Raw genomic sequence first — 19099 nt, 5'->3', positions numbered from 1 at the left:
CATAACAAGCAGCATCTGAAGACGCCGGTAAGCCACGAGCCACATGGCAAGGCATAGATTTATAGAAATGGGTTAATTTAAGCTATAAGAACAGTTAGCAAGAAGCCTGCCACAGCCATACAGTTGGTAAACAATATAAGTCTCTGTGTTTACTTGGTTGGGTCTGAGCAGCCGTGGGACTGGTGGGTGACAGAGATTTGTCCTGACTGTGGGCAAGGCAGGAAAACTCTAGCTACAAAGATGAAGAGAATTTTCCGAGCGGCTATGCTGTGTTGCTCCAGAACTAAACCTATAAACTACAGAACACGGTGTTTCCGAGTAGTTATATCATCACCTTCCAACATCCTTATAGTTGCTAAAAAATGTCACTGAATGTCAACTGATCCCTACAGAGGAAAAAATTTAAACAACGGGCTCAGTGATAGCGTACTTCCCCAGCATGATAAAGCTCCCTGGGTTGATCCCCAGCTCCTCTCTCCCCCTAAAAAGATAAAACTCTCTGTGTGTGGTGACACATGCTTTTAGTCACAATACTCAGGAGGCAAAGACAGGTGGATCTCTGTGAGTTAGAAGCCAGTCTGGTCTACACAGCAGGTTCTAGGCTATCCAGAGATACACAGTGAGACCCTGTTTCAAAAATAAATCAACAAAAACAGAAAGATAAAACTAATATATGAAGTTTGTAACAAATTACCCTTAAAATTTGTGATATTGGAATTTTTTTGTCAAACTCTTATGCTCTCCACAGTTCAGAATCCAAACTTTAGAAGTCCCCCTTCCTCACCCACAACCCCTGTGCAGTATTCCAGGTCCTGGTTTCTGTAAAACAGGTTACCTTGGAGGCATTTACACTTAATGAATGCCCACCACTTTCTGCTGATGGTAAGCCAAACATTCTCGTCTAGGATAACTCATCATACTTAACACACTTAATATGTTCAGAGAGACAAAGAGGCTCCCTGAGGCAATGGAACTAATTGCCAAGGTGCTTCAATATTTTTTTTTAAGATTTATTTATTATGTATACAGCATTGTGTTTGCATGTATCCCTGCAGGCCAGAAGAGGGCACCAGATCTCATTACAGATGGTTGTGAGCCACCATGTGGTTGCTGGGAATTGAACTCAGGACCTCTGGAAGAATAGCCAGTGTTCTTAACCTCTGAGCCATCTCTCCAGCCCCATTCAATTTTCTTCTCAAGATACTAGGCAGATACAGAAAGGAAGCTAGTTCTGGGCACTCTGTTACCCAAAACAAAAGCCAGGTTTACTTTGACCTTTTTGGGAGATGAGAAAAAACTTTTGCCACTTAAAATATGGCAAACCCCCAGCCAGAAACCTGAAGCAGCCTGAGTAAACAGGTCAGCTTGCACAGCAGAGCTGGTGACTGAGCCTGAGTCTTGGGAAAACCATGCAAGCAATTTACACTGAGCCAATCACCAGCCCAACATTTCAGCCTTTTGTTTTATTTAGCACAGTTTCATTCTGGAGCCCCAGCCTGGCCTTAAGCCTACAGCAATAAGCCAGCAGCCTTGGCTTCCTAGGTGCTGGGATTACAGGCCTGTGCTACCACAGTTGGCCCATATTACTTTTGCTAAGTAATAAACTGACATCTAAATTGAAGAGCTGGAGAGACGGCTCAGTGATTAAAAGACCTGCTGCACAACCATGAGGTATCGAGTTCTGATCGCCGCATCCACATAACAAACCAGGCAGCCTACACATGCCTGTAAGTCCAGCTCTAAGGGGGAGGAGACAGGATCATCACTGGAGCTTGCTGGCTTCGAGGTTAGCCAAGCAAACTAGAGTCCCAGGTTCAGGGATAGATCCTGACTTAAACGAATGGGCAGAATACAAGAAGACTCCTGACACCCTCTTCTGACCTTCATGTGCACACACAGACATGAATACCTACATACATGTTATACACACAACAAATACATACACACATAAAATACAAAAACGAAGACAAGATTCTGACTTTCTCAATAATTTTTGTCTGGTAGAAATTAAATAATATACTTACTTAATTTTTTTCTAAAAAAAAAAAAAAAAAATTAACTACACTGGGTGGTGCCTTTAATTCCAGCACTCAGTAGGCAGAGGCCAGTCTGGCTTATAAACTGAGTTCCAGGGCAGCCAGGGATACAAAGCAAAACCTTGTCTTGAAAAACAATAAATAAATAAATAAATAAATAAATAAATAAATAAATAAATAAATAAATAAATAAATAAATAAATAAGTTTAAAAAATTAATTAATTTTATTTATTTTGTGTGTTTTGTTTGCTTGTTTGTTTGAGACATGGTCTTATTATGTAGCTCTGGCTGTTCTGGAATTCACTATATAGACCATGCTGCCTCAAACTCAGAGATCCGCCTGCCTCTACTTCCTAAGTGCTGGAATTAATGTGCCATTATGCCCAGCAAAAACTTGTCTTAAAAATCAAAAAGCATGACACAGCTCAGTAGCAGAAATCTTGTTTAGCATGCCGAGACCCTGGGTTCCATCACCAGAACCACAGACTAGTTAGTGAAAAGCCTACTGACTAACACACACTAGTGGAGCTGACGGCACCCTAAGTACACTAGTTGGTTCACATTACATTAGCACTCCGATTTCCAACTGTCCACTCCTACGAACAGATTCTCTTCAGTCTAGTAAGGGACTGCATCTCAACCCACAGGAGCTGAAACACTCAAAGCTGAAAATGTATTTACTACACCACCCTACCAAACATCATAGCCTAGCCTGACTCAAGCATGTTAAAAGTCCTTTAAATGTTTTAATTTTTACTTTTATTTATTTTGTGGTGGGGAGAATGTACACATGCCTTGACAAACTGTGGAGGTCAGAGAACAACTTTTGGGAGTCAGTTCTCTCCTTCCATCACATGGCATCTGGGGACCAAACTCGGTCATCAGGCTTGGCGGCAACTGCTTTTACCCTCTGAGCCATCTTGCCAGCCCTCAACATCTTCATTATTATAGTTTGGCTGAACTATCTTTCACAAGCCTCCTGGGAGATGAAGTGTTTTATCTCATGTAACCTATCAAAAGTTGTAATGAATGAGAAACAGAATGATGATGTGGTTACAGCCTCACACCACACTGTACAAGACAAACGGAGCACACAGCCTACCTTCTTTTCAACACCTCCCTCTTCTCTATGCGGTTGAAGAGTTCCTGCTCCCTCTCCTTCTCCGTCATCTGCTCTAGCCGGGCCCTGTCTTCCTCATCCCCCATAAGATCCTCTCCATAGCCATCGTGGAACTCTTCATCTTCTGAGGAGGAGTCTGAATCTGAACTCGAAGAGGAGCTGTTGCTGTCAGAATCTGACACTTCACCTGCAACAAAGACCAACATCAGATCACACTACATTATGGAGACCCCAGTAGGACACTTGCCACCTCCTGGCTCTCCCAGATGAAATGGCACACAGCCATTTCCACGCACTTAGGGTGTCTCCTTGATCCACCTTTGGTAAATGCAAACAGATTAGGGAAATTTAGGCTGGAAAAATTAACCACCACATTTTTTTTTTTTTTTTGCTTTTTGAGACAGGGTTTTGCTCTGTAGCACAAGATATCTTCAAACGCCTCCTGCTTCAGCCTCCTGAGTTCTGGATTGATAGGCTGTGCCACCCACCATACCCATCTTTCAACTCAACTTTGTTACTGTGAAGAAATTACAGGCCTATAAAAACAACCTGTAGACTAGCTCTGCATGGTGATGCAAAACTTTAATCCCAGCACCGAGAAGGCAGAGGCCAGCCTGGTCTACAGAGCTAGTTCCAGGACTTGAAAAACTAAAACAAACAAACAAACAAACAGAAAGACTAGTTTGACTTCCATACTCTATTTAAGATTCACTTGTTAACACTGCCTACAAAACTTTTACACATCTGTCCAGTATCCTTTAATGAGGATTAGCCTTTATATGTCTTAATTTTTAATTAACTAATTTTTTTGTTACATTTACTTACTTAGTGTGTGTATGTGCATGCATATGTCAGAGCTCATGAGGACAATCTTTGGAGTCAGTGATCTCCTACCATCTGGGGTCCCAGGGATCAAACTCAGTTCTGGGTTTGATGGCAAGCATCTTGACCCACTGAGCCATCTAGCAAGCCCAATTAATTGTTTTGAGCTGGAGGCTCACTGTGATGTCCAGGCTGGCCCCCAGATCCTGAGTTCATGTGATTGTACTGCCTCAGCCTCCAGAGCAGCTGAGACTACATAACCAAGCTTGGATCAGTCTCTGTCTTTCAATGCCATTACAGTTTTCAAGAATTAAAGCCTGCCATATTGTTAACAGATTTCTGTGAGGTGTGATGAAAACATTTACCCTGTGAAGCCTATTCTGTGTGACGGTGAATATTGTCCACTTGACTAGATCTAGAGTCACACAGACGACAAGCCTCAGGCGTGCATGCCTACGAGGGGACAACCTGTCTAGGTTAATTGAAGTGGGAAAACCAACTCTAAAAGTGAGTGGCATCATTTCCTGGATTTAAGCCCTGGATGCACAAAACAAAGAAAGGGAGCTGTGTGCCAGCATTCATCTCTCTCTGCTTCCTGATGGCAGATGTAATGTGACCAGCTACCTCAGGCTCCTGCCACCATGCCCTTCCTGCCATAATGGGCTTTTTCCCAAATTTTATAAGCCAAAATAAACCTTTTCTCTCTTATTTTATTACAGCAACAGGAAAAGTTAACCTTGACTTCACTGCACAGCCCTGCTGGTCTGGACTCTCTTTGTCCTGCCTCTGCCCACAAGTGTTAAAATTGAGAGTGTATACCATATCTTGCCTACCTCTGTAGAGTCTGCACCAGAAAAAAAGCCATACGGAAGGGGGAATGCCCTGTCTTGGGCATCTCAGTCTTTATACCCATGAGTGAATAAACCTGCATTCTTTTTTTAAAAAAAATTATTACTTTAATAAATTTTTATTTTTGCTTTATGTGCATTGGTGTTTTGTCGTTACGCATGTCTGTGTGAGATCTTGGAGTTACAGACAGTTGTGAGCGGCCATGTAGGTGCTGGGAACTGAACCCAGTCCTCTGGAAGAGCAGTCAGTACTCCCAACCGCTGAACTATCTTTCCAGCCCTATTTTTTTCTTTCCCTCTGTTTTGTTGTACTTTATTTTTATTTTTTTGAGACAGTGTTTCTCTGTATAATGACCAGCCCCATTTTTATTTATAATTTTAATCATATGTATCTATCTATGTATGTGTGTGGGTCTGTGCATAAGTGCAGTGCCTTCAGAGGCCAGAGGATCAAATTTTCTCTGAGCTGGAGTCACAGGTGCTTATGGTCTTCTGTAAGAAATGTACATGCTCTTAACCACTGAGCCATCCCTCCACCTCAGCCTGTATTCTTCATAAATTAATAATTCATTTGAATGGTAACTGCCACAAGTAGCTGACAGACAACTGAACGTGAGTAGTGCAACTGAGAAACCAAAATTTAAATATGAGTTGTATTTCATTTATGTTTAAATAGCAACAACTAATAGCAACTTGGTTTCAATGGGTTTGTTCTGTCAAGAAAGAATTTAGGCTATGAACTTGGCAAGCATATTTCAAAAGTGATTTATGTCCTTTGCTGTTCCACCTCCATAGTGCTGGGGACCAAACTCAGGACTTGGAGCATGATAGACAGGTGGGCTGCCCCCGCCAGCTACAGTCCAACCCCTTTAAAAAAGGTCACCTTCACCCCTCTTCCTCCTATGCTAGGCCTAGTGCGACTGTAGTTTTTCTGTCCCCTAGGCAACTCTACTCTCCCTTCCCTTGTAGCATCACAGCAGGAGGACTAACATTTGTGGTCCTGTGGCTACTGGCAGTGCTAACTTGGATTACTAGTTGGTTAGATACTAGCCTCAGATTTCCCTGCATAAGGGCTAGTATGCACTAGGCAATGCTTTTAGACAGCATAAACATCTTGTCCCTCACAAACTCAAACCCATCCAGTGGGGTTTAGTAATTCTGCATTCTTTTTTACTTCACTTTTCTCAGACTCAGAAGTTTGAGACAGGAGGATCACCAGTTCGAGGCTGACCTGGACTACCCAGATAGTACAAGGCTAACCTGAACTACATAGAAACTACAAGGCCAGTTTGACCTGAATGGCAAAAAAACCAAAAACAATAAAACAAAAAAGATAACATATATTACTAATGGATATTAAATTATCAGTTAAACCAGAATTTGCTTGATTCAATTTGCATTCATAGACATGGGCTTAAAACCAGGTTAGGCCATTTTTTTGGAGGGGGAGTGGGGGCAAGAAAATATAAAGTTTACCATTCTAGTCCTGGAACAAGTTCAGCTGTCAAAGTAGTCTTGACAAATTTCTAAACTGTCTTCGTGGAAGAGTATTTTCTAAGGGATTTCCCTTCTCAGTCAGACCATGAATTACCCAGAAAAGGGAAGAGAAGGTCCTAACACTGAGGAGACCGATGCAGGGGAGCTATGGTCAGACTCCAGCAGCCTCACCAGCCCTCAGGTATCACAGACCCATGGTGACTGACAACTACGAGAGCCCCAGCTCTAACAGCAGAGGCCCAGCCGTCACCCAGGCTCCTCCGCCCATCCTCACAGCCTCCTCCTGGGCTGGGTGCTGAGCTCACCTTCCTCAGGAGCTGAGCTCTCAGCTGAACTGTCTTTGTCTGAACTGCCTGAGGAGGCAGTTTTGTTGGCTTGCTTCTTCATGGTTCCTTTCTTCTCTATTTTTCTGGCTTTTCCTTTCTTCTTATTTTTATTGCTCCCAAATGTCCACTATAAGGAGGGGAAAAAAGGAAAATTGAAACAGGACTAGGCACTTTAATGAGGTGATACATGCTTATAATACCAGTACTCTTGAAGGGGAGGCAGGAGGATTCTGAGTTTGAAGCTAGCCTGGGGCTGCATAGTGAGACTGTGTTTTTAAACACACACAACTTTTCCTGTTTTCTGTGGTTCAGATAGCGTAGTTGCTGAGGGCTGGCATGCTGGGTTAGAGTACACAGGACGGCTGAGCACTCAGGTGGGTCTCAGGAAGGCAGGGAACTTCCGGCAGGAAAAAAAATACAAAAAGCACAGGGAGAACTTTCTGGCAACTCCAAGGAAGCAGTAAGTAAAGTCAGATTGTTGAGTCTGAGTAGGAATCTCATTTACAAATCTGGGTTGTGAGGTTGCAAGAGATAGCTCAACAGCTAAGGGCACACACTGTGATTGCAGAGGAACTGATTCAGTCAGACGGGCACTGAGTCATACTGCATTTAAGTGCAGAACTAGATTTGGAACAGTCAGAGAACTCACAAAATACATTGTGGTGACAATGTCTCCTCCTGTGATATTTATTTTTCTGTGGGTAGTGTACATGTACATGTGAACGTGAATGCACATGATGCTTGTGCATGTACAAGCTAGAAGTCAATGTCAAGTATCTTCCCCTTACTGCTCTCCACCTCAGCGTTTGAGACAGGGTCTCTCACTGAGCCTGGAGCTCACCGATAGGCCAGACTGGCTGGAAGTGAGCTCCAAGGATCCACCTGTCTCCACTGCCCCAGAGGTAGGGTTATGCAGCACTATGTCACCCAGCTTCCATGTGGGTGCTGGGGATCTGAACTCCTATCTTACTTTAGCACCTGCAATGTTATAAAGACGGGGGTGGGGGGTGAAGAGACAACTCAGAAGGTAAGAGCACTCACTGGCTGCTCTTTCAGGGGACCCAGGTTCAGTTCCCAGCACCCACATGGTAGCTCACAGTCAGTCATTTGTTAACTCCAATTTCAGGGAATCCAATGCCCTTTTCTGACCTCCATGGCACCAGGCATACAAATATGGTGTACAGACATATATGCAAGCAAAACACTCATACACATTAAAAAAAAAAAAAGAAGTAGTAATCTGGATTACACTGTAACAATGTTTCATCAGATCATAAACATGAGATCCTGGACTTCTAAACTTAGAGAACCTGCAATTTGGGTCATTAAAACAACAGGTAGCACATTTGTACTTCCAGCCCAAAGTCTTTTGACATTTTAAGCTGCTACTCTGGAATGACTTTAGAGAGCAGCACTTGAGAAATGTGCACTAAATATGGAGACCCTTTCATCACCACAGACTGTTCAATTTTGTAAACTAAAATTTCTACATCTACTACTTAATGAAAACCCAGCATCTCTGCTCCTACCCTAACAGGATGAGAACCCTGGCTGATGAGGATCAGTTTGTAAGCTGGGTGGTGTTTATTCTTGGTTTGGTAATTCTGGGGAGGCAGCCCACAGAAGCTATACCCTTTTAAGATCCACACTCTTACTTCACCTGGATAAAATGTTGTTGAAGATGCTTTGTTTTGTTTTTGGAGACTAAGTCTTCCTACATAGCACAGTTGAACTCAAACTGGCAATCCTCCCGAGTATTTGTATTATAGGTATAATATAAAACTGTATATTCTGAAATAAAATATTATGTGAGTGAATAGTGACTTGTATAGGTGAATTTACTTTCTTATTTTTTTTGGAATCTATGAATTTACTTTCTAAACGGTTATATTTCAATACCTAGATCACCACCTAGAAAGAAACTGTAATTTTATCTTAAATCTGAAGTTTCAGGCATTTCTAGTTTTAAATGCCTAAAAAAAATAAGTCGGTTTAAAAGAATTCAAAACAGTCCACAATGTTCAATTTTTTTTTAAGTTAGCTGAGCTAAAAATTCATCCATTTTCTCTGCAGACAGTATTAAGAGTGAATAATGTATATTGTTCCAATGGTTCTTGTGACAAGAAATGGCACAAACATCCATACAGTACTTTCATTAATGTCTCAGGAAAATGGCCTCAATCCACCTTTTCCAAACAGTGCCTGGCACTCTGGACTCCTCCACGGAAATAGGGGATGGTTCAGAGCAAAAGACTGAGCCACCAGGGTCACATGAGTCAGAGAAGCTAGGTCTATTTTTGCCTCCAGATGTGGGTTTCTAATGTGCAACAGAGCCAAACTCTGGACTCCCTAGGGAGGTGTTTGACTGGAGCAAAAACTCCCTAAATGTGAAGTCACACAGTGAACCCAAGCGGGAAAGAACTATGAAGTCACCTGGCTTCCTCACCCTTCCGCTCTTTCTCTGCCTGAGCCTGAGCCCAGGAGCTGCCTCTCATCTGTTGCATGTGATGCTCACCAGTTTATTCGGAGGACAAAAACAAGGGTAAAAAACAGAAGAAATGTAAATGTTGATTTAAAAAGAGGCTAAACCTGAATGTGAAACGAACTTTGGTTGTTTTTCTTCCAACAATTTCCAAAAGATGACAAAGCTGCTCCCCTCATGAGGCTGACTCAGTGAGTTCTATGACACCAAAGGAAAACAAGCAATAATGTTATATGTGACCCTTTGGGGAACTAGAATATGACACCTAAAAATACATTTCTGAGGCCAGCAAAATGGTTCAGTAAGGGCATTTGCTGCCAGGCCTGACAACCTGAATTCAATCTCAAGAACCTACATGATGAGGAGAGAACCAACTTCTGAAAGTTGTCCTCTGACCTCTCTACATGCTGTGACTCGTGCGTGCCCACATGAGTGCACACACAAAATTCATAAAAACTCTTTTAAGAAGCAGATTTTTGGCTGAAGGTGTACTCGGTAGTAGGACACAGACTGTCACATGCAATGCCCTTCGATCAGTTCCCAGCACCAGAGTGGGGAGAGTCACCTGTATTTCTACACCCAAAAGTAAAGACTTAAAATTTGACAACTTTTGGGAGGACTCAAAGGGTTCCAATAATCCAAGATATTTTTTTTAACCCCTGTAGATCACATTTGCAATATTTTACATTAAAATGTATAAATCAGATATTCCTATATTTTTTTGCCTTAAGCACATATAATTAAATATTTGTGCAATACTTATACTCCTAAAATACAGACTCTAATAAAGTATAAATGAAGATAGTCAAGACTTTGGCCATTGAGCTAGAGACTGCTCACCTATCCCTTCAAAACCCTGACTGAGACAGCGGTTATTGACAGTGTTCCACAGTAAATGGAGTGAGGGAAAAACAGGACAGAATTAGCCAGGCAGCAGGGGCACATGCCTCTAATCCCAGCACTCGGGAGGCAGAACCAGGTGGATTTCTGTGAGTTCAAGGCCAGTCTGGACTACAGAGCGAGATCCAGAACAGGCACCAAAACTACACAGAGAAACCCTGTCCCAAAAAACCAAACAAAAACAACAACAAAAGAAACAGGTCAGAATTGATGTTCTGATGTTTTCTTCCTTGAGGATTTGTTTTGAAGTAGTAGTGAAGGGAAGCTCTGTTGATACCTTTCAAGAGTCCAAATGATCTCTAAGACCCTCTCAGCATTATGAGACTTTATATGAACTTCGTGTTTTTAATCAGGATGGCTCCCTGTATTTGTTTTTCTAGATACTAACAGCCACAAAAGGGATATCTAAGAAGGCATGATTTCTGAACTTCAGTGTTTTTTTTTTTTTTTTTACGTTTTTCCCTAAAGATTAAAAGGGTCAGAGGAATTGAAGAGTAAATGCAACCTTATGATAGTGTCAAGCCCCTGGTCTGCATCTGAACTCTGAGTACAGAGGCCAGAACGTCCCCGAGTGAGAGCTACCCATAAACTATCAGGGAAAGGAGGAGGATCGGGCTGTCAGTCAGGACTCTCGTACATACTGACATCTTACTGCTCTCCTAAGCAAACTGTATGTAAGCCTCACATAACACCAGGCAAGTGACCACATAATTACATAGCAAAGAAAGCCCAAACTCAAGGCTAGAGAGAAGACATTGCCTTTTTTTTGGGGGGGGGGGGGGGGGGTTGGTTTTTTCAAGACAGGGTTTCTCTGTGTAGCTTTGTGCCTTTCCTGGAACTCACTCTGCAGCCCAGGTTGGCCTCAAACTCACAGAGATCCGCCTGCCTCTGCCTCCTGAGTGCTGGGACTAAAAATATGTGCCACCACCGTCCAGCATGGTAAGATATTTCTTATTTAATAAAAACAGAGTACAGCCTGACTCTCACTGAGGTAACAACTTAATGGGCAGCAGTTAGATAACAAATCAGAAGTTGTGTACTATACCACCCCATATCATCCTGAGGGTGTGTGGATGTTACAAGCAGCCTGGGACCAGTTTCCTTCCAAACAGTCGAAGGGTGGGATGGAACACAGGATGGAAGTGGTTGCTTCAGACTTAGCTAGCTAGATACTGAGTACTGTGAATATTCTGGAGGCAGGAGAACAAAGACACTTCAAGACTTCAGACAGCATCTCTAAGAGGCAGCAATACCTACATGCCCAGGTCTTGGGACCCAGAGAAGAAACCATTCTGGCTCTTTGAGCTAATTGTTTTTTTATTTGTCCCCTTGAGCCAGGGACTCACGTAGCCCAGACTGGCCTCAAATTCACTATATAGCTAAGAATGAGCTTGAATGTCTGCTCCTCTGCCTCATCTCCCAGCACAGAGATTATAGGCATGGGTCTCCATGCTGGTTCTAAATTGAATTTTTATGTGAAACAAAAACATTTCAAGTAAATAGTGTTCAGAAAAATAGCTAGGCTAGTAACAAACAGTGTTGGAATTGGGTCAAAAGAACTGGAAAAGAGCTAAGCCTTTAACCTGAGACTGTTTTCTTATCTGTAAAATACAAATAACACATTGACTTGACTGCTTACTATGCCTAACATGAGACTGAAAGGAGACAGACAGAAAGGTGGTTTCAGTCTCATTATGAACCATGTTCCAGCTGTGTGTAGAGCTCAGTGGGCAGTGCCAACTTAGCACACAGGGAGCCCTGGTTTTGATCTCCAGCAGATCCTAACTGGAGACATGAAGATCAGAGGTTCAACTCAGACTGGAGAGATGGCTCATCTGTTAAGAGTACACACTACCCAGGTGGTGATGGCACATGCCTTGAATCCCAGCACTCAGGAGGCAGGGGCAGGTGGATGTCTGAGTTCAAGGCCAGCCTGGACTACAGAGCGAGTTCCAGGACAGCCAAGGCTATACAGAAACCCTGTACACACTGCTCTTACACTCGCATCAGGTGGTCCACTGATCTATGTTAAGTCCAGTTCCAATGTCTCTAGCTTCTACCAGTACTGCACTCACATGCATCTCTCTCTCTCTCTCTCTCTCTCTCTCTCTCTCTCTCTCTCTCTCTCTCTCTCTCTCACACACACACACACACACACACACACACACACACACACACACACACACACACACCATTTTTTTAAAAGTTTATGTTCGGGCCTGGAGAAATGGCTCAGTGGTTAAGAGCACTGGCTGCTCTTCCAGAGGCCCTGGGTTCAAGTCCCAGCACCCACATGGCAGCTCACAACTGTCTGTAACTCCAAGATCTGACACCCTCACACAGTCTATGTACATGCAGCAAAACACCAATGCAAATAAAAGAAAAATAAATAAAAAAGTTTAAGTTCATTTCTGGCTACAGAGTGAGTTTGAAATCAACCACAGACATATTAGAACCTGTCTCAAAAACAAACAAACAAACAAAAAAACAAAACAAAACAAAAAAACAGCAGAGAATGGTAGTGCCCAAATTTAATCCCAGCATTCAGGAGGCAGAGGCAGACAGGCTTCTGTGAATTTGAGGCCATTCTGATCTACACAGTAAGTTCAAGGACAGAGAGACCCTGTCTCCAAAACAAAACAAAACAAAACAAAATCCCTGTTCTACATAAATGAAATACACTATTTTAGGTTGGAAAAAGAAAATCAGAACTTCCATTGAAGCTGTTTTTCTCCCTCCTTCCCTCCTTTTTAAAAAAAGTTTTCTTCTTTTTTGAGATTTTTTTTAAAGACTTATTTATTTTATGTATGAGTGCTCTATCTGCATGTACACCTTTATGCCAGAAGAGGGCTATAGACAGTTGTGGGCCACCACGTGGGTGCTGGGAACTGAACTCAGGGCCTCTGGAAGAGCAGGCACTGCTCCTAACCACTGAGCCACCTCTCCAGCCCCTTTCCCTCCTTTCTTGTGCTGAAGTCAAAGCACCTGTCAGAGGGCTTCTCTATTCACTGGTACGGATCCTGAGTGGGATTTGAGCTGGCCAGACTCCTGCAGTTGCCCACCTCCCGACTAAAGACAGAAAGGAGCGGAAGAGTAAATGCAACTTAGTACCACACGACAAAAGAGGCCAGTGCAATGGCTCAGCGGCTAAGGTGTTGGCTGCCTCACCTGACAAACTTGAGTTTGACCCTAGATCCCACATGGTGAGTGGAAGCTGTCCTATGGCTTCCATAATGTATGCTGTGGCATGTGTACACACACACTAAACAAACAAACAAGTAAACATCATAAATTTTTAAGAGAACTGAAGACTAGCTTAGCTTTCTCTTATTTCTATTGTACAATTAATCAATGTACAAAAGGTACTATTGTATTTTATAATCTGGTAATCACATAACTAGTTTACTAAAAGCATAAAGAATCTTTGCACTAAATCAGAAAAAATTATAGTCTAGTTATAGAGACAAAACCACAAGTGGAACAGAAGTGATACAGAGCCATAAAAAATATAATTAATACTGTTTGGTAGGAAGCAATGAAGGTCTTTATTGGACACATATACTAATTATTATCTATAAGGTAAAACAAGAACAAAATGCTCTCAGCCATTTTTATTCAAAATTAAAAGTAGTATCTGGGGGTTGGGGAGGGATTTAGCTCAGTGGTAGAGCACTTGCCTAGCAAGCACAAGGCCCTGGGTTCAGTCCTCAGCTCCGGAGGGGGGCTGTTGTATCTTTTTCAAAGCATTCTACTCTTTAGTTGAGATAGGCTCTCTTTATGCATCCCAATCTGGCCTTGAACTCTTGACCCTCCTGCCTTAGCATCCTGAATGCTGGGATTCTGTGTATGCACCATACACCTTGTTCTATTCCTTTTCTTCTACTAATACATGCATTAGAGACACCCAGAGATCACAGAGTGTAAGTAGTGGTACAACTAGGTCCAAGTGAAGAGCTTGAAAAACCAGGTTGGTTAAGAGAAAGAGAAGGCAGGAGCTTGAGGGTGGTGAAGCAGATAAACAGCAAGAAGAGGTGGGTCCGAAGAGGGGGTATGGGCACAAACACGACTCCCAAAGACTGCTGCAAGTTCTGGGAGAGAAGATACAGCGGTGCCAGATGCTGAGCTGCAGGGCGGGGCCAAACGCTAGACTTCTCCAGCATGCTGGAGACAGACACCTTTAAAACAGTAACTCTCTCTAGGATGTCCAAATGCCGGTAACCCCAGCACCTGGAGGTGGAAGGAGAAGGATCACAAGTTCAAAGTCATTCTCTGCTACATATCAAGTTTGAGGTCAGCCTGGACTATATGAGACCCTACTTCAACAACTAATTAATCAATAACAATTTATAAGTCAAACACTAAAAAAGCAAACAAATAATTATTGTTCAGGCAGAAATTTCTACTATTTTTTTACTTTGTTTAAATGTAGCTAATATTCAGTTCTGAACAAAAAAAAATTTTAGGCATCCAAAGAACTTTACTGAGGACAAGGAAGAATTCACATTTCCTTCTTATCTAGCTGGTAGTTGTTTCTAAAAAAGGATTCTGAATGTGTCTCACATAGAGTTCATGAACTTTTGATTTTGTTATATTTTTAAGATTTATTTATTTTTTTATGTGTATTAGTATTTTTCCTGCATGTATGTATGTATACCACATGAATGCCTGGTACCCATGGATGCCAGGAGAGAGCATCAAAAATCTCCTAGAACTGGAGTTAGGGACGTAAGCAAACTGACATGTGGGTGCTGGGAACCAAACCCAGATCCTCTGCAAGAGCATCAAGTGTATCCGCCTGTCCCCATAAGGTTTCTCTGTGTAGCTTTGGCTGTCCTGAAACTCATTCTGTAGACCAGGCTGGCCTTGAACTCACAGAGATCCACCTGCCTTTCACTCCCCTTCCCAGTGCTGAGATTAGAGGTGTGCACCATCACCACCAGCTGCAGCAAGTGCTCTTAAGCACTGGGCCAGGACCTCAAGCATGGCAAGCATGCACTCTGTGAGCTACGCCCTCAGCCTAGCATTATGACCTTCAGCCACTGAAGTCTTTCTAGTTTCTGAGGCTTGATCCACATGAAACAGAAAGAGCCTTGCTTATTTTTAATGTGTGTCACAAGAATCATTTACCCCAAATAACACATCAGTGTATTACTAAACCTAAGGTTTCCCCTTTAAAAAATACTACACATAAAATATCCACTTATAGTTCGAGGCCAGCCTGGGCTACCAAGTGAGTCCCAGGAAAGGCGCAAAGCTACACAGAGAAACCCTGTCTCGAAAAAAAAAAACCAAAAAAAAAAAGAAAAAATCCACTTATTCCCTCACTTGTTGGATCTTATACTTACTGTCTAGTATATATATTCTTCTAAATGGGAAACTGTCATGGAGGTTTTTTTTTCTTCAATCCCCTAACCCCTATATCGATTAAGTAGCTATTATCTTGCTCTAAATAAAATCAGAGAGCCTTTCTCCTTGTGACAAACTACTCATTAACTCCTCCACCTGGCCCCTGCAAGACAGGGTCTCATGTAGCTAGACAGGCCTTGAACTTGATCTGTAGATAAAAATGTCCTGAACTGGTCATGTTGCCTCCACCTCCCAAGTGCCGGATCAGGGTTGTGCCCCCGTGCCCGGCTCCCACTGACCTTCTAAATGAGCTGTTCTTGGTTTGCAGCTCATCGAGCAAAGGCACATGCTACCAAACCTGATGACCCAAGTTCAATTCCTGAAACCCACATGGAGGAAATAAAGAACTGACTCCTCCTGTAAGCTGTCCTCTGACCTCTACATGTGCATCAAGGTAAGGGTGCCCACACCCACTCACACACAGAACAGTGAATAAAAATTTAAAAGGTTAAAATTAACTGTTCTCATCAATTTTCTGTCCTATAAAACCTAAGGGGAGCAAAAAATATCTCTGTGTATATTCATGACTAAGGACAATAGCAACCAGGTACAGTGGCTCACACTTACAATCCCAGCACTTGGGAGATGGAGGCAGGAGGATGCTGCATACTGAGACCCTGTCTCAGACCAATGATCAAAGAAACAAAGACAAAGGAGTATATTTGAAAGAATTCCAGCAAAGCTTCTGGTACATGTATGTACCAGCTGACTGAGGATGGCCACAACAACCAAAAAATTTTAAAAGGCTGATTTGTAAGTAGCAAAGATGTAAAAATCAAAGCAGAGATAATATAACACAGTACTGTTTTCCCCCCAGGCATATGCATGGATGGATATTCACTATGACAGAGAAAAAAAGACAATAAGCCCCTATCACAAATCTCTTATTTGGTGGATTCCTCAGGATCCCCTAACCAACCTAAAGAATCTACAGCAACCTAGTTCGGGATCATGGCACTACCACTGTGTCCTCTAGTGCCAGAGCAGCAGAATGAAAAACGGGGAAACAAAAACCCTCGTGTTACCTTCCAACTGTCCACAGCAGTGAAACACTTGCTCTAACTCTAAAGTGCTCTATACCAGGCTAGATGAAAAGACGATCGTTGAGCTCACACAGGACTTGCTATTCCCCATCAGACGGGGCTACGATAAGCTTGTGGCCTGCGGGCAGCAGCAGGAGTTAACTTTGTACGGGGTGCTGGAGCGACGGCTAAGGGGTTAAGAGCGCGTTGCTTCTCTCACAGAGCTGGTGCTCATTCCCAGCACCCACATCAGGCAGTTTGTAACTACCTGTAACTCCAGCGTAAGGGGATCTACTGCCCTCTTCTGGCCCCTTCAGGCACCCGCACTCTCTTGCACATACCCACACATTGATATACAATTAAAAAATAAACCTTGAAAAGAATAGCCCGAGAGGGAAAAAGCTACTCCAAATTCCTTTCCACGGGAGACAGGGCACAGCCTAACATGAAAGCTTTTCCTCCCTGAAGTAAACTGACAGCTGAGGAGCGGCGGGAGGTGGAGTGACGACTTGGTTTTTTGTTTGGGTGTTTCTTCTTTGAGACAGGATCTTGATATACAGTCCTAGCTAGTTTCAAATTCAAGATGCTTGGCTAAGGTAAAGAATACTTACATAGTTAGAACAAAGGCAACCCAGGGCACTGGATCTATTCTAACACAGCTGTGAGCTCTACTGCTGTGGAACTAACACACTCTACCTTTCTAGTAGAAGCAGTCAGGAAGGATAAAGGGGGAGGGGGTTGTGGTGGTACAAGCCTCTAACCCAAAACATTTAGGAGGTAGAGATAGGAAGCTCAGGAGTTTATGGCCAGTCACAGCTACATAGTGAGTTCCTGGCTAATCAAGGCTACAGAGGGAGACCCCATCTCAAAACAAATACCAACAAGATTTTTCTGTATTGTTTATGCATTAAAAAAAAAAAAGCTCAAAATCAAATTAGTTCATAGGCCTCACAAATTTTCTAATAGATCATGTAATTTTACTGAGGCAAATTCCAGTCCCTACACTGGAAAAAGAATAAACATTTACTACCTCTTACTGTGAGAAGCAATTTTAGTTTTACTGAATTATTTAAGACTAAAAGAATATTACTACAATCAATCAGAATGCAAACATTCTCAATTTACATACAATGGGAATTGGTAAATACTGTTCAGATGTTAATTAAACATCATTTTATTAAATAAACATTTTTAAATCTGTTGAAAGTAATCTCCTATTCTGTAGAACAAGAGATTGAACAGAGGGCAATGTCTCCCTCCAGGAAATAACTAAGGTGAAAAGTTCTTTAAGTCAAATGAGAAACCTACCCGCCAATCTTCCACCCATGGTCTGGGTCTCTCAGGGCTTTGCTTCTGTCATAGACACTTGAGAAAACTGCCCTGGTTTAGACAATGAACGCTGTTTGATTTGTAATAAATCTTCCCAAAGAAAGCTTTGTGTCTCACAGTACTGACCACTAAAATAAATATGGCATCTGTGTTTTTTCTGTATTACCTTTCTCCGGAGACCGGTATAACCCAAGCTGGCCTTGAACTCTTGATCCTACTACTTCAGCTTTCTGAATGCTGAGATTATAGGCATGTGCCACATGCCTGACTTAGAATTTGTTTTCTAACATAAAAGTGGTATTTAAAAGATGACTTGTTTCAAAAGGTAACTTATGTTTGGGCCATCCACAATACAAAATGGCCACCATGTAAGGCGTATAATTCAAAGCTTTGCTCATACAATTTCTTTTCCCTACTAAGTTCTTGTAGGTCTTGGGTTATAGGTCTTAGTTTAAGGAAGCAAGGTTATCAGGCATCATCAAGTCAGGAATCTTCATCGAATGCTTGCCCATCACACAGGCCTAGCTCCTCCACACCCACCTCATCGTCACTGTCCGACGTCTCTGAGTCTGACGAGGCTGCAGGCTGACTCACAGGAGGCTCCTTCTCCTCAGAGTCACTGCGCTTCCGCTTTGCCAGGGACAAGAGCTCCTAATTGGGCAGAAACAGTCACATCAGTTGTGTTTAATAGAAAAGTGCCCACCTTGATCACTTCATGCCTATGCTTTCAACTGAGTACACACCCATGAGCACTGGGCATATGAGCAGACAGACAGAAGAGCAGTATCCATGGTACAAAACCAAAGCTTCACCACCACCTGCCCTCTCGAGGAATGAAACAAACAGGAAATGGAACTGCAGCTATTCAGACTTCCAGATTCCTCTCTACACAGCCGAGTACCGACCACCGATACTGAATAGTAAGAGCTATGTGTGCAAAGGTAATCTGCTTCATGTTTCAAAGGGCAGGCAGCCAACACTCCAAGGATCTTTTATTGTAGTTCATGGTAAATTTAGCATTTGTGGCTATTCTATCTAAAAGCTTACCAACTATAAGTTTCTGAGATCATTTTATATTTTGAAAATGTAAATCAGAAAAAAAAGAGGTATCTCCTATCCAGGGTCACGCAAGTAAGAAGTAAATGTGATGGCCAGAATTCTAATATGATAATCCCAACACCCGCATTCACTATCTACCCTGTCCTGGTGGTTTAAATACCAGAGTGGTGGTGGTGGCTGTCCACTGTCACATGGTCCCCATTACTTCTCCCACATTCTCAGTCCGCTTATTCAAGAACATGGCAAAGGGT

At 42.5% G+C, this 19099-nt stretch overlaps 1 protein-coding gene across 1 annotated transcript in view; it reads right to left on the bottom strand.

The window, feature by feature from the left end:
• LOC114692308 (RNA polymerase-associated protein RTF1 homolog) overlaps nucleotides 1–19099 on the bottom strand; it is a 62791-nt gene that overhangs the window by 27626 nt on the left and 16066 nt on the right. Inside the window, exons 2-4 of the mRNA XM_028867982.2 lie at nucleotides 18330–18440; nucleotides 6630–6777; nucleotides 3140–3344 (exon numbers count right to left, since the gene is read on the bottom strand). Coding sequence (XP_028723815.1) covers nucleotides 3140–3344; nucleotides 6630–6777; nucleotides 18330–18440 — 464 coding nt within the window. The remainder of the gene's footprint in view (nucleotides 1–3139; nucleotides 3345–6629; nucleotides 6778–18329; nucleotides 18441–19099) is intronic.

The sequence above is a fragment of the Peromyscus leucopus genome, chromosome 4 (assembly GCF_004664715.2).
Source record: "Peromyscus leucopus breed LL Stock chromosome 4, UCI_PerLeu_2.1, whole genome shotgun sequence".
Classification (NCBI taxonomy): Eukaryota; Metazoa; Chordata; class Mammalia; order Rodentia; family Cricetidae; genus Peromyscus; species Peromyscus leucopus.
This window is presented reverse-complemented; position numbering and strand designations above follow the sequence as displayed.